Genomic DNA, 16,000 nt, shown 5'->3' on the forward strand with positions numbered 1-16,000 from the left:
ATACATGCAATTAGTATTTTTACAAAGATTTTATGAGGAGCATTTATTAAGGCGTACGTTTTCATTCTGTACTAAATGCATGAGGCCGGACAGAAGAACTAGCTGGAAGCTAAGAGTCTTGCAGGGGTGTCGCTTCCTACTCTGTTCACTTTTCCAAACCAAACTTCATGACGTAACAGCCCCGAAGCACCATAGCCTACCAAGCGACGGCTGTTCAGCCCGGAGGCCTGCAGATTTACGAGGTGTCGTGTGGTCAGCACGACGAATTCTCTCCACCGTTATTCCTGGCTTTCTAGACCGGAGCCGCCATCTCACCGTCAGAGCGCTCCTCAGTTATAAGCACGTGGGTTGAGTGTACTACGAACCAGCCCTCAGTTAAGTCCCTGACCTGGCCGGGAATCGAACCCGGGGCCTCCGGTAAGAGGCAGGCACGCTACCGCTACACCGTGGGGCCGGCTGGTGACTTTTAGGTCTCCTTATTTTCGAATTTGACTTAAGGCATCCTGCATTCGATTCCCTGCACTGGCAGAGTTAAGAAAGGCATGGGATGGGGAGGATACAGCCTTGTTTTTGGGTGCAGTAGAGCTTTCCTTGAGTCTGCCGTAATCGAAATATCTACGGCCTGGAATGTAGTCACCTGCACGGGGTGTAGTACCAAAGTGGTCCTTCTTTTAAGAAGACAAATTAAATGAAGAATCCACTTCCTCACAAACGAAGAACGATATTATCAATTTTACGAACAGTTTCAATAATGCAGACGGCTTATGTTAAGAGTACAGAAGCTATGATTGTACACGATAACAATCAAAAACCAACAATATCTACTGAAGATCCGTCAGCGCACTCGGTAGGACTGGCTTTCTTTTCATATCCACCGGGCGAGTTGGCCGTGCGGTTAGGAGCGCACAGCTGTGTGCTTGCATCCGGGTGATAGTGGGTTCAAAACCCACTGTCGGCAGCCCTAAAGATGGTTTTCTGTGGTTTCCCATTTTCACACCAGACAAATGCTGGGACTGTGCCTTAATTAAGGCCACGGCCGCTTCTTCCCACTCTCAGCCCTCTTCTTTCCCATCGTCGCCATAAGACCTACGGTGCGACGTAAAGCAAATTCTAAATAAAAAATCTTTTTACAACCCCTTCCAAGGAAAAGTATTATCCACACTACTAGCCTGGACTGAAATCATTTTGTGGGTACGCCACTGCATCCACTCACCATTTAAGGTACAACGGAAGTCCGAAGAACGGTTGGATACTCAAAATACGCCACCATAAATGATGCGGTTCTGGCTCAAAAGTATAAGGAAAGGTAAGGGACGGGATCTAGTGTTTTAAGTAGAATCCGTATCAATAGAACGTGACTTCCCATTTTAAAAATGCTTCATGTATCGACTGCGATTCAAGCCTGGGCCGTCCTGATGAGAAGATAGAACCATTGGAACTGCGTCCCCGGGCATTTGACAAAATATATAGGCCTACCTATCAAACTTAGGCACGCATCCGCGATTTTCTTGCTACTGTAAGAATAAAAACCTTATTCATAACTTACCGAGGATGCACATAGTGTTGGCTTCTCAGTGACAAAACGGTCCCTCTTCAAAAAAATTTACTTATATGGCACAAAATGAGGAACTAACTTGCAGCTCACAATCCTGTCACAGTCTTCCCAACGCTGCAACTTAAACACAGGCACACAGCACATCTCTCAACCACGGTACAACCCGAGGATCCCTAGGACATTGTTGTTTCCGGGAACCGATATGCAAAAGCTGACACGATGTTGTAAGCTTGCAACTGTTTCTGGACGTGGCCCCCGTTATCTCGGTGGTCACGTTCCGGCTCCCTACTGAGTAATCCCTTGCTAATTGCCCCTTTCTTCATGTCTTGACATTCGTCAACACATGGTTACATTCCCAGTAATGAAGCCTCTACAGGGAAATATCCCCGTGCATCACAATCCTGTCTTCCTTTCATTCAAGCAGTACAAATATGGAGAATTGTGTATGGCCCTATTGAGCACTGCTCCCTAGATTCTTGTCGCTACGTTAAATTAACATTTCGGCGTACGTTTTTAAGTTGTTCGTACCGTACGTAAAACGGCTGATCCTCGCTCTAGTTTCAGGAAATATTTTTGGGGGGGCCCGGCCCCCCTGCCCCCCCCCTTGGCTACGCCAGTGAATCAAGGTACCTTTTCTTTCTGGCAATATGTGAAGACAGGTGCCCACCAGGCTCAACTCTAACTCCTTTGCTATTTTCAGTCTATATCAATGACCTAACTAAACAGCTGACACATTGTAAACGTCACATTTAAGCTGACGATGTATAATTGTACATTCATGCAAAACCAACAGACATGTCAACAGCAATCGAGCAAATTAACATGGATTTAAAGGCCGTAAGCAAATGGTCTTCCCAGCATGGACTTATTTTAAACCCGAAAAAATCCAAACCATAGCAATTACTCACCCTAGACTTATTTCCAGTAACTACTACATGTCCATCCCTGATATACGACTTCAAAATCAAGTTTTGCTTTTGTGCAAGAGCGTAAAACACCTGAGAGTAGTCATGGGAGTAATCACTGACCAGCACCTCCTGTGGTCGGATTAGATAATATCTGTGAGTAGATGAGTTTTTGCCATGTTGCACACTTTAAACAATTTCAAATTGACTTTCCCGTTCAGTTTAAAGGATAAACTAGTTGAAACCCTTGTGCTTACAATATTCGACTATTGTTACATAGTTTTACAAAGATGCGAAAACCGTACACGAGGTAAACTACTACGTGCAAGATTTATATGTAATTTGAAATTTTTATATCATGTTACCCAGTCTTAGGTCGACCTCAGATGGCTGCGTCTCAAAGACAGACGCATGCTGCATACCCTGACTTCGTTGCACCGAATCCTTACTTTACAATCCCCAACTTATCTGTATGAATGATTTCATAGTCTTTCTGAACACCTTGATAAAAATACCAGAGTACTGAAAACAATGCTCGCTATTCCTAAGCATAAATCCTCAACCTACAATAATTTCTTTACTGTTGTGGCCAGCCATGAACGGAACTTCCTTTCGCAGGTTAGAGGGACATCAAACCATGGAAGGTTTAAAAGAGGGTGTTCAAAATATCTCCATGAAACAAGATCGTAGTGAGAGTTTTCTTCTTTTTCTCCTCCTCCTGGTCCTCCTTCATCTTTTTTCTTCTTCTTCTTCTTATTCATCGATACTGTTAATGAAAAAGGACGGCAAGGGGGAATTATAAACAATGCTAATACAATACAAATACAGTAGAACCTCGATTCATCGTTCGCGGAACTGTCGTTTTCCCGTATTCATCGTTGAATTTATTCGGTCCAAAGAATGTTCCATATAAACCAATGTTAAATTTCCCCGCATCCATCGTTTCTCGAACTATCGTTTTACCGCATCGATCGTCGAAAAATTATTTGTCCTCGGACACAATTTTCCCGCATTGATCGATCGTACGTAAAAAACCCGCAACATTTCTTTGAATTTAGAGGGACTGCTCAATACTCTTAGCATATAATAGTGGCAACCTGTTGCGAGAATGTACGAGCGATTCGGAGTTGCTAGTCTTGAACAAGGATATTGTAGGCTGGAGTGCTGTGCGCAGGTTATTCATGCGCAACCTCACTACGAACCTCGTGGTGCGAACGCTTCTCCTCGACCCACTAGCCGACCCCTAGAAATAGTCTTATTTACAAGAATTAAAACGTAGACAGCGTAAAACTCAAATTTGCCACCATTTTGTGTTGTTATAGGCTGGCTAGGGCTGCCAACTTCGTTGAAAAAAGAGAAAATCGCGCAGTGCGCCAGATTCGTTTTAATTACTCACAGGGTGATTAATCGCGTCACCTTGTGGAGTGTGTGGGATGCTATTCTCCGGACCACCTTTTGAGCAGACTAAAACGGATGTGACGTCATTGTCTCGTCACACTCGCCGTGGTTGCCAAACGAGCCGGCGCGCCATTCAAAGTTGTACTCCACCACTATAATACAGCACAGCTCACGGATTAAACCTCGAATGAATTTAAAAGAATTAATACACTAACGTCTGCGTGTTAGAATCCCATACAGTTTTTTAACGGCTTTAAACAATTAATTTACTGAATTAAATTTTAAATGTTTTCCAGTTAATGACCGGGTCAGGGATGGAATAAATGAAGCCTCATCTTGCGGAGAGGATAGGAATTCAGCCGGTTGCCGAAGCCTGTCTCACTCCTCTGGGGCAATGATTAATAACTGACAGATGAAATTAAATTATACTGGAGAGTGATGCTGGAATGAAAGGTGACAGAGAAAACCGGAGTACCCAGAGAAAACCTGTCCCGCTTCCGCTTTGTCCAGCATAAATCTCACATGGATTGACCGAGATTTGAACCACGGAACCCAGCGTTGAGAGGCCGACGCGCTGCCACCTGAGCAACGGAGGCTTCCACAGTTTTTTTTGCTAGGGGCTTTACATCGCACCGACACAGATAGGTCTTATGGCGACGATGGGATGGGTAAAGGCCTAGGAGTTGGAAGGAAGCGGCCGTGGCCTTAATTAAGGTACAGCCCCAGCATTTGCCTGGTGTGAAAATGGGAAACCACGGTAAACCATCTTCAGGGCTGCCGATAGTGGGATTCGAACCTACTATCTCCCGGATGCAAGCTCACAGCCGCGCGCCTCTACGCGCACGGCCAACTCGCCCGGTTTTCACAGTTTTAATGTACTAACTACAATTTCACGATTAAAGCATTGCGAACGAATTCTTTTGACATAAACAGTAAGTATTACATTCATTAAATTATTACTATTTTTATTTTATTATTTTATTTTATTATTTATTATTCACTATTATTATCTAAATATATGGCCTGATTCCTCATGGGCGATTTTTGAATAAGCGAGAGAAGTGAGGATTATGTCTTCGTACTGGAATTAACTTGAAACTGACAGATGAAGTTGGGGATCCAGGCGAAAACCTGTCCCACCTCCGCTTTGTCCAGCACAATTTCAATAAATTCATTATTACAAATATATTTTTATAAAAAATATTATTATATATCATTATTACTATTATTATTATCATGCAGGAAGTTTCAGCGTCAGCTTACCTTGTGCCACAGTAATTAATGTGTGTCACTATCGAGTGGCTGCACACCCAAGTCGGAATCAGAGCCGGGGTCAGCACACGAGGTAAACTAATCCCGCCGTCAATACTATTCGCTCGGAAGTGCTTATAAACAGGCAGAATCATATTTCTCTTGCCGGAAGTAAAAATGTTGCGTTTCTTCTTCAGCTTATAACAGTCTGGTGAATTTTTGTTCGGATCCATTGGACAATAATGTCCAATAACGAGTAAGAAGAAACCTACAAACGTACAAGAGACTACAAGAATTATGAATCAGCACACAATACGCACATACACTGTTTTTGTAAAAGCGAAGCACACTGATAAAATTATCTCACTGCTGTTTTAAACAGACTATGATTGGAACTGCACTCACATGTTCAGGACATCCACTGAGTAAGTACGGCAGCTCCGCATTGACTGCACCATTGCCAAAACTCGCACTGAGTAGCGCACCCCCTTTGCCCCCTCACCTACCGTGTGACAACACGGTAGGCGCTGCCCCTATCGCCCGCGCCAGCCCCTGGTCTATACACGCACTTCCGCTTTAGTCTGCTCAAAAGGTGGTCCGGAGAATAGAGACCTGTTGACCGCTTTGTTGCCCTCTGCCTAATTCTTTTCTCATAGTCTAGTCCCGTAACATGCAGTTAGCAGCTTCGCACAAGCCGCTGTGACATCATTCGACATGCGCTGCGTTGAATTTCTAACCTCTGTGACATCGTCTGAGCTGAGCTGTGGGAGCCGCGCCGTGTTGGGCATCTAACCAACACCACCTAGATATATCTAGGTGGTGTTGATCTAACCTATCGTTCGCAAAGGGTCTACGGAATATTTTCCTAAATACAGGTTATCGCTGTAATATCCACGTATATATTTATTTTGCAATAACAGGACTGAATGTTTTTCAATTATTACAAAATGTGTAAAGAAAAGTGAAACGAAACGGCGTAAAAGTCACGCTTTTTCTTTTCACCTCGTAGGCCTATATCATGGTTGCAATATTTGGATACCGTTATGGTTATGTATAGTATGAGCTAAATGGTTAGCACGTGTTGGCCTTTGGTTCAAGAGGTCTCGAGTGGATCGAGGATTTTAACTTTCCTTGGTTAATTCCAACGGTTCGGGGCTGTCTGTCTGCCCAATTACACATTAGAATTCATCTAAGGTAGGGCCGCATTTTAATATGCGCGTAGACCGCCTATCACGCGACAACTAGAAAGACGTGCACCCGGCTCCGAAGGCCACGTGCCATTATTGTTGTTCTTATAATAATAATAATAATAATAATAATAATAATAATAATAATAATAATAATAATAATAATAATAATAATATTTACAAAACGACAAATGTCCCAATACAGTACCACCCGTATTTTATTATTTTACTTTCCCCCCTATTTTTATGTTTCCCGCATTTATAGTCTTCTCCACATCCGTCGTCATTTTCCCCCTGCGCCCTGAAAAACGATGCATCGAGGTTTTACCGTATATGTTATGATCAACTCTGAAATTAAATACACGAAGTTACATCTTGATGAGTGCTCATCTGTTTTCACTTTACACTGGGAACACTTTCCGTGGTCGTATAAAACAAGGAAATTAAGCAGAATATGCCTCAAGAAAATACTGATAATATCGTGTCTTAGTACATTACTAAATCGCTTAGAAATTCGTCACACAATTCCACGAGTTTCAGAACTACCGCCAATGTTACACACGCACACAAACAAAGCCTTTCAGCTGCTACGAAGCACGACGCAGTTACTAAAGGTTGTTTTACATAAATTCACAGCCTGCTACTTTTTACGGATTTCTTTTCTTCAAAATCGCAGCCTGCTACTTATTTGGGAACATCTGGAGTTGGTCTTGATCTGACTGAATCGCTGAATGAAGTAGCAGTTGCGGTCGAACAGATGACAAAAGCACGTTGATAACCGATAATGTGATTATCGATACATTTACCCGTCGAATTTCGAACACTGCATCTCGTATTACCAGCTACTATCGAAAGTCAAACAAATCCGATTTGACCCAGAAGCGAAACCAGGCGCGGATATTCAAAATCCGTACAATAACGTTGTTCATCCGTACAACCGTAAAACACACTCAAAATCCGTATATTCTACGGAAAAACCGGAATACTTGGCAGGTATGCAATCCTCATTTTGTAATGCTTTATACCCACAGTCACAACATGAAAACAAACTTTCGTCAGTGTGAAAAATTTCTGGAAGTACATATTAAATTTTAAATAATACCGGTAGTAGGTTCATCTAAAATTATTATTATTATTTATTGTATTTTCATTTCTTCATAGGTATTATATTTTTGTACTTAGGAAGCAAAATGTTCATTTATATTGTGTATTATAATAAATATTTTACGTACAGTAAGATTGCATAGTACCATAGTAATTTGTTTCATTCTCTCTTTATTTAATACGAGGGGCGTACTAAATTGTTTTACACTTTAATTTTTGTACGTCTGTGTATGGTTCACATTTCACTTTTGAAGGTGGTGACGTGTAACTAGTGTCTTGTTCCAACGTTTGGTAGCAGCACATGCACAGGAGCCAACGAATGCACTCTTCATAGCCATTTCATAACAACACTGTCAGCGCAGGAGGAGACAACATGGAAAGCAACTGTTCAGGGACAGCGCTATACAACTTGGTTCCTATGTAAAGAAGGCGTGACCACTACAGAAATTTATCTCCGCTTGGTGACAGTCTGTGGAGAACTTGCGCCGTCATGGAAAACAGTTTACAACTGGATGGAAGGTTGGTAAACAGGGCGCACATCGGTGGACAAAGGAACCAGTTCTGGAAGGAATGTGACAGTGTCAACACCAGCCAACATTGTCTGGGTCGAACTGGCCATCCAAAGAAACAAATGCATCACATTTATGGAAATGGAGGCAGCACAGGAATTATCCGAAACACCCTGCAGTGGATCGTGCATGGCCACTTACAGTTGGAAGGTGTCATCCACATGGGTGCCTAGACTCTTGTCTGCAGACGAAAAGCAGAGGTGTATGGACGTGTGCAGAGAACTTTTGCAATGCCATTATCAAAGTCCAGCCGACTTCATGGCTAGGCTTGTGACTGGTGATGAGACCACCGCTGCCATTGATCAAATGGGATTCATGGTGCTGCCACACCCGCCATACTCTCCCGACTTGGCACCAAGTGATTATCACCTGTTCGGGAATATGAAGAAACATCTGCGTGGTCACCGTTTCACGGATTTTGCAGAACTGGATACAGCTGTCAAAGCATGGGTATGCAGCACTCTGAAAGATCGGTTTCAGGAAGGTCTGGAGAGACTGACACATCGATGGCGAAAGTACATACAGGTACAAGGAGATTATGTTGAGAAGGTGGATGTAACAACTGACGTGTAATGTACTTCATCTGGGTAGAAAAAACTGAAGTGTAAAACAACATAGTACACCCTTCGTATCTTTATTTTATGTTATTTATGTATTCACTGCTTCAGTGTAAGACAGGGAAACGTGTCCCTACTTTGCCAGTTAAAATAAATCGTATCTTTCTATCTATCTATGTCACATAAGCTTGCGAAGACTCGATGACAGCTGACATCACACGTTAGCTCTCTCGCCCGCTCTTGGATGGAGCATATGTACAAGTGGTCGCTGAGGTTTTATGGGATTGCTATGGACCGGTACGATATAAATATTCTTAACGAGTGAGCAAAATAAATAATCTGAATTTGATGATGACGTGCAAAAGATAATACTATAACTATATACGCATAATAAAGTATGAAAATATCCGTTCACAGCATCTTTCATCCACTTCACTGAATATGGCCTATATTCTAATAATGATAGCATAGCTTCTCTGGCCTTCAGCCCAACTTGGCAGGTTCGATACTGGTTTAGTCCGGTGGTATTTGAAGGTGGTCAGATACATCAGCCTTGTGTTGGTAGAATTGCTGGCACATGAAAGAACTCCTGGGTGACTAAACTGTGGCACCTTTGCATCTCCAAAAACCATAAAAAAGGACATAGTTGGACGTAAAAGTGGTGGTGGTGGTGGTGGTGGTGGTGATTATTGTTTAAAGAGGAAGTACAACTAGGCAACCATCCTCTATATAACACTAATCAGAGAGAAAAAGGAAGGGATCCAACTCATAACATTATTATTATTTAAAATCACTGTCACAGTGTCCGGCTCCATGGCTAAATGGTTAGTGTTGGCCTTTGGTCACAGGGGTCCCGGGTTCGATTTCCGGCAGGGTCGAGAATTTTAACCATCATTGGTTAATTTCTCTGGCACGGGGGCTGGGTGTATGTGTTGCTTCATCATAATTTCATCCTCATCACGACACGCAGGTCGCCTACGGACGTCAAATCAAAAGACCTGCACCTGGCGAGCCGAACCCGTCTTGGGATCTCCCGGTACTAAAAGCCATACACCATTTCATTTTTTTCACTGTCACGGTATGCCTACAATCGTCCGAGGGGACAGGTGAATAGTTTATACTTACATCATACTTTCGGTAGATATAACGTAGGGTATTAACATTAGGCGTCCGGAATGTGATGTATGTACACAAATCATCAGACAGAACATCATTCTGTTCTAGCTAAACAATGAACGCAATGAAAAAAATACACCCTCCGTTTTGACGTTTATCATTGCAACACACGACTGTGCAAAGGAACAAAACCGAGTGTAGTCTTTAGAAGTTGAGCGAAGGTCGAAGAATAGCGGCGGGATGTAAGCAGTACTTTTTTTTGCTATATGCTTTACGTCGCACTGACACAGATAGGTCTTACGGCGACGATGGGATAGGAAAGGACTAGGAAGTGGAAGGAAGCGGCTGTGGCCTTAATTAAAGTACTGCCCCGGCATTTGCCTGGTGTGAAAATGGGAAATCACGAAAAGCCATCTTCAGGGCTGCCAACAGTGGGATTCGAATTCACCATCTCCCGGATGCATGCTCACAGCCGCGCGCCCCTAACCGAACTGTGTGTTTCTGTGGTGATTTGTAGTGTAGTGTGTTGTGTGAATATGAAGAGGAGGGTGTTGAGACGGACACAAACACCCAGTCCCCAAACCAGGAGAATTAATCACAAGCGATTAAAATCCCCGAACCGGCCGGGAATCGAACACGGGACCCTCTGATCCGAAGGCTAGTACTCTGACCATTCAGCCAACGGGTTTGACAATAACAATACAAGTTTTCCTACAAGGAGGTCACAGGAATAATATTTCATAGCTATCAACAAATCCCTGGTGGCTACTTCCACGCTGCACAGTAATAAAAGTAATAATAATAATAATAATAATAGAACGCTGCCGTTATCGACATTAGAAAAAGTCCCCACTACAGTGTGGAAATTGTCCCCATCCCACGCTCATCTTCGGTCCTACGTGTCTATCTTTCAAGTTGACGGTTTGTTAGTAAGTCATAAATATTTTGCCTATGATGATAATTATCGTAACAATCAAATTATTGACGACCGATGACTCAATAAAACCAATCATCAGTAGCAAACATATTGCAATCCACATCACAAAAATATTCTGTGAGTGACCCTGAATGCCGTGCAATCCAGTTCAATAGATTATAGTTCTAAGACATGTCCACAGATAGCGACACTAGTATGCTTAGACTCTAGTCTGGAGTCGAGTATACCGGTTCTAAGAGCACTCTACTCGATTCCGTCGCTAGCCCATCACTAAATGCCGTGCCACATCCGTGTATTGGTGCCGTGTGTACTTCACCGATCTCATAAATGAACGCGATAAAATGTCAGGCTTTGAGATTCTGTGGAAATGTTCAAAGAAGTTCTGTACTGCAGATATACTACTCAATTTCGCATGTTTTGAAAGCGATCTGGTGTTATTTCAGCTTTGTTGAAGTGGAACATCTTTCTTGCTTACGTGTAACCATCATGGCATCTTGAAGTATACATTCATCTCTTGATGATGAAGAAATTGAATGTTTCCTCATAAACAGTGATTCTGAAGTGCTAATTTTGATTATGAAGGTGGATAATATCTAAGTGGTGACAATGAACTATAGTACGCAAACCTTTTCTAGCCCTAGTTCCCATTCTGTTCTATGGAACTCGTGGCTCAAGAAAAGTTTCGTGTACTATACAAGAACGTGCGAGACAAAGTGGTAATGATGAATCTCATGCGGAATTGTCACCCCTTCCTCAGATAAATTATTTTTTCCCCAAATGTAAATGATTTTGATATTACGAGTTCTTGGATAAAGAAATTTATATTATATGTCAGTAATAGTATCACCCAGCGGAGTAGCCGCGTGTATTAACATGCTACAGCTATGGAGCCAAGCTCTGCACTCGGCAGGCGAGTGGGTTCGAACCTCATCGTCAGCTGTCTTGAGAATTTCTTTTCTTTTCTTTGTGGTTTCCCTTTTGCTTTCCCAAGTAAATGCTGGGACAGTTCCTATTCGTAAGACATATAGATTCCTTCCACTTCTGTACCCAGTTTCATTCACCATCATCATCATCATTCTTATTCATTATCTTCTCAACTGAGGTTTGCGCCGGGAAGGGCATCCAGTCGTAAAATATGGTGTAAAATATAATCTCACTTCATCCCCGACATTGTATTGGGCTGCAGGGCTAAGGGGACATTGTGCATTCCATAAATAGTATCAGTAAATATGTATCTGTCAAAGTGCTTCTTCCTTTAAAAAAAAAAAAAAACGGCCCACAGGGCTCGGCTGGTCATCAAAACTCGGCAGTGAAAAGGTTAAAAGAGAATCTATCACCAATTTCTTATGTAAATTTATTCATAACTTATATACATTTGCCTACATATGAAAATAAGAATTATCAAACAGAACAATCTACAGTTATTTGTACCAAATCTGAGATAAGCACCAGGTATATTTCCGATGTCAACTGCAGTTGGTATTATGTAGCAAGACCTTTCAAACAGTTGGCAAGTTTCTGTGTCTTATAATCACTTCTTAGCTGAATGAAGTTCAAAAGAATTGAGCGATCCAAACCAGCCTGAAATAAGAATATGAAAATATTAGTAAATTCAAGAACTGTAGTTAAATCTACCATGGATCATACTTTATTTTCAAATGGTTTAATGTTGCACAAACTCAGACAGGTTTTCTGGCAAAGAGCTAGGCAATAAAAGACATGCTAGAAATAATAATTAAAATATTCAACAACATTTTTGACAACAGGAAATTCTGAAGATTTTGGCATGAAAGAATAATATGCCCTATTTACAAAAGGGAGATACCGTATACAAAAGGAATTATAAAATGGGCAGAGGATTACTCTGTATTATCTGCATACCAGTCAGGATTCAGGGAAGAAATGAGAACCGCAGACAATATATTTATAACTAAAACAATACTTGATAAACACATAAAAGAAAAGGTTATATACTATATATTACAGCTATAGACCTAATAAAATGCTTTTGATTCGGTCAGCAGATGGGTTAATTTAAGATATTACCAAAATTTATTAGGATCAACCTATTCAATTTTGGTAATATCTTAAATTGATGTACATTTCAATACGGACCAAATATGAAATTTGTAACATGTAAAGCAGCAGATGGGTTGTCGTTACAAAGCTGGCTAGAATAGGACTGTCAAAAAAAATGATTAAGGCTATAGAAGATCTATGTGGAAGTGATATGCATGATTAAAGTAAAGGAAGACTAAACAGTAAGAGAGAGACATTCAAATATTGGTCTTGAGCAGATATTTAAACTCTCACCAATATTGTTCATAATCTTTACTAATGTTGTTTTGGACAATGAAGGGAATGAGGATAGAACAATCCTATGTCTGAATAACAGAGAATTTCCTGGCCTGGTTTTTGCAGACAACATCCTTCTGCTGTTTTTGACATCATTTAGTATCCAAAACAAGTATCAAGAAAATTGCTGAATGCTGCAGAAAATGGAATTTTAAAAATTAACATTAAAAACTTAAGTAACTGTATGTAGAAATGGAGATAAATTTAAAAAACATTCAAGGTGATTGTTAGAAGAAGAACAGTATGATTTGAGGAAAGACAGATCAACGTTTGACCTAATCTTTACATTAAGACATATGATGGAGAAAAGATGGGAGTTTGGAAAAGACATAGTGATGACATTTATTGATAATGAGAAAGCTTATGACAGTGTACCTAGACAGTGGTACTAATCGCAGGTAATCTCATGGTTCCAAAAACATCATCCCTTTATCGTCCCTTTTAGTTGCCTCTTAAGGCCGGTCTCCACTGATTAACATTTAACAACAACATGTTAAATGTTAAAAGTGTTAAATGTTAACTGGTGACACCATCAGCATGTTAAATGTTAAATGTCAAAAACTGTTTCATTTAACATTGTGTCCACACTTAATAAACATGTTAAACTTGACATCCTTTGTTTATATACAGGTAGTTCATCATATCAATTTATGGTAATACATTTAGATGGTGTCTAGTATTTTTAAATAACGACAATGGACTCAGATGAAGAGGAATTGGCCTTTGTTATTGCCACTGTTGCTTCTTGTTATGATTTAGAAATTCAGTTTTATTAGGCACATTTCCTCCCCTCACTCTGCTCATAGCTTCAAAAGCAAACCACTTTGAAGTACAGGGTATAAACTTCGTCCGCTCCCGACTACCGACTTTTCTGAACTTTCTGCAATTCTCGACTGTACTGGGAGCGGAGGGACGCTAGTTTTCTTTTTTTTTTCGATTTACTCGCGGGAACAATTATAGATATTTTCGAGTTCCTGGAAACTGTCGGCTTTCTTCGCTTTATATCTGTATTCCTCTGATGAGACATCCCACAAATAAGGCCTTTCTATTATATCATTAATTAAGTCCAGAGTAATCTCCTTGCTCTACCCCATTTCTGATATTTTAGTAGTGCAGAGAGAACGACACACGTGCGTGTACTGTATTTGTAGCTTATAACAAAGAGAAGGAGTATTGCGGAGTGTTGTAATTATAATCCAACTTCATGAGGAGCACGTCGTTTGCATCGTTTAGGTTATGTGTTGGCATGGAAACATCATGGAAGTTGCCGAAGCTGTGCCGACAACGCACGAACAACGAATTGACTTGACATGTTTTCCACTTGGAGCGGAAAACACGCCAACATGTTAAAAGTGTTAACTCAACATTCTGAGTTAACATGCAAAGTCAATTGGAAGACACAATCACAATATACATGTCAACTGTAACATGTTAAATTTAACATGTTGGTGTTAAATGTTAAACAGTGGAGACCGGCCTTTACAACAGGCAGGGGATACTGCAGGCGTATTCTTCATCTGCATCCCCCACCCACAGGCGGTAAAATCATTGTTTATTTTGTGGAGAAATAATGGAAGAGGTGCATCATTTATTTTTTTATTTTTGCTAGTTGTTTTACGTCGCACCGACACAGATAGGTCTTACGGCGACGGTGGGACAGGAAAGGGCTAGGAGTGGGAAGGAAGTGGCCGTGCCCTTAATTAAGGTACAGCTCCAGCCAGCACTTACCTGGTGTGAAAATGGGAAACCACGGAAAACCATTTTCAGGGCTGCCGACAGTGGGGTTCGAACCTACTATCTCCCGAATACTGGATACTGGCCGCACTTAGGCGACTGCAGCTATCAAGCTCGGTAGAGGTGCATCTATTAAGAGTTTGTAGGGAGAGGGATGCAATAAAAATATCTAGATAGGGAATATAAAAAATTAAAAAGAGAGAAATAATTCTATACAACTGTTAAATTATTGAACAAAGAATGGGTTACGTCAGGAAGAATAGCAACATTTTTCATATTTAAAAAGAAATGGGGCAAAAAAAAAAAACAAGAACTAGAATATGTATTATTGTATTACATGTAGGAAAAAAAAAAATTGATAACATTGGGAATGGATATAATTACTATTAGGTTTAAATATAATATTTAGTGTAGTACTAGATAAATAGTTGTAACAAAGATAATGTAATGCATGTAACAAGCAAATGGAATGCAATCCAGAACTAGGAGATGGGAGTATTCTATTTGATTCTAATAAGCAGATAACAGATTAATATTAAATCCACCAGATAACAAAAGCAAAATGGGCAATTTTGGATTCTGGGCATGATTTAAAATGTATAAGGAATTACAGTACTTCTCTGATGAGGTTGAACTTCAGTATGAAGGGGAAAATATAAATTTAACTTCTATAGAAAGCTTTATGGAACTGTTATTTCTGAATCTTCAGAACTTAAAAGTCTATCTCAAGCTAACATAAACTTGACATCAGTCTTCATTCCAAAAAATTAACAAAGCTTGCTTTGTCAGAATGTTGCTGATGGAATAAAATATTTTCAACAAACAGGACCCAAGGATTTCAAAAAATCTCAGAAAAAAATAAAAATTCATGAAATATTTAAATGTAGTTCCTGATGCATTAAATTCATGTATTCTTTCAAAAGTACTGTATAAAGATTCAGACTTACACACAAAACTCTTTAATTTTCTCAATCTTCTGAAGACTGCTAGCAATAGTTTACATCATTTGGAACCATGAATCACTAATAATGTATACTAAGAGAACCTTGCAGTTAAGTAATTGGCTGTGGGACAAAGGGGAAAATATATTTTAACATCTAAACTTAACCCAGATCCTTTGAAAATCCACTATGGAATTTTGCATTCTTTTATTTGTGATGACCATACTTCTGTAATCGATTTCCTACATTTGCTACTTGCTTTACGTTGCACCAACACAGATAGGTCTTGCGGCGACGATTGGATAGGAAAGGTCGAGGAGTGGGAAGGAAGCGGCCGTGGCCTTAATTAAGGTACGGCCCCAGCATTTGCCTGGTATGAAAATGGGAAACC

The 16,000-nt window shown here is 40.6% G+C and overlaps 1 protein-coding gene across 2 annotated transcripts in view; it reads right to left on the bottom strand.

Annotated features, from left to right (window-relative positions):
• Positions 1 to 11,914: 11,914 nt before the first annotated feature.
• Sec10 (Exocyst complex component Sec10) overlaps positions 11,915 to 16,000 on the bottom strand; it is a 324,790-nt gene continuing 320,704 nt past the window's right edge. For both annotated transcript variants that reach the window (XM_067137790.2, XM_067137791.2), the window contains exon 17: positions 11,915 to 12,160. In XM_067137790.2, the coding sequence (XP_066993891.1) occupies positions 12,062 to 12,160 (99 nt within the window). In that variant the 3' untranslated portion in view covers positions 11,915 to 12,061. The remainder of the gene's footprint in view (positions 12,161 to 16,000) is intronic.

This window comes from Anabrus simplex, chromosome 1 (assembly GCF_040414725.1).
Source record: "Anabrus simplex isolate iqAnaSimp1 chromosome 1, ASM4041472v1, whole genome shotgun sequence".
Lineage (NCBI taxonomy): Eukaryota > Metazoa > Arthropoda > Insecta > Orthoptera > Tettigoniidae > Anabrus > Anabrus simplex.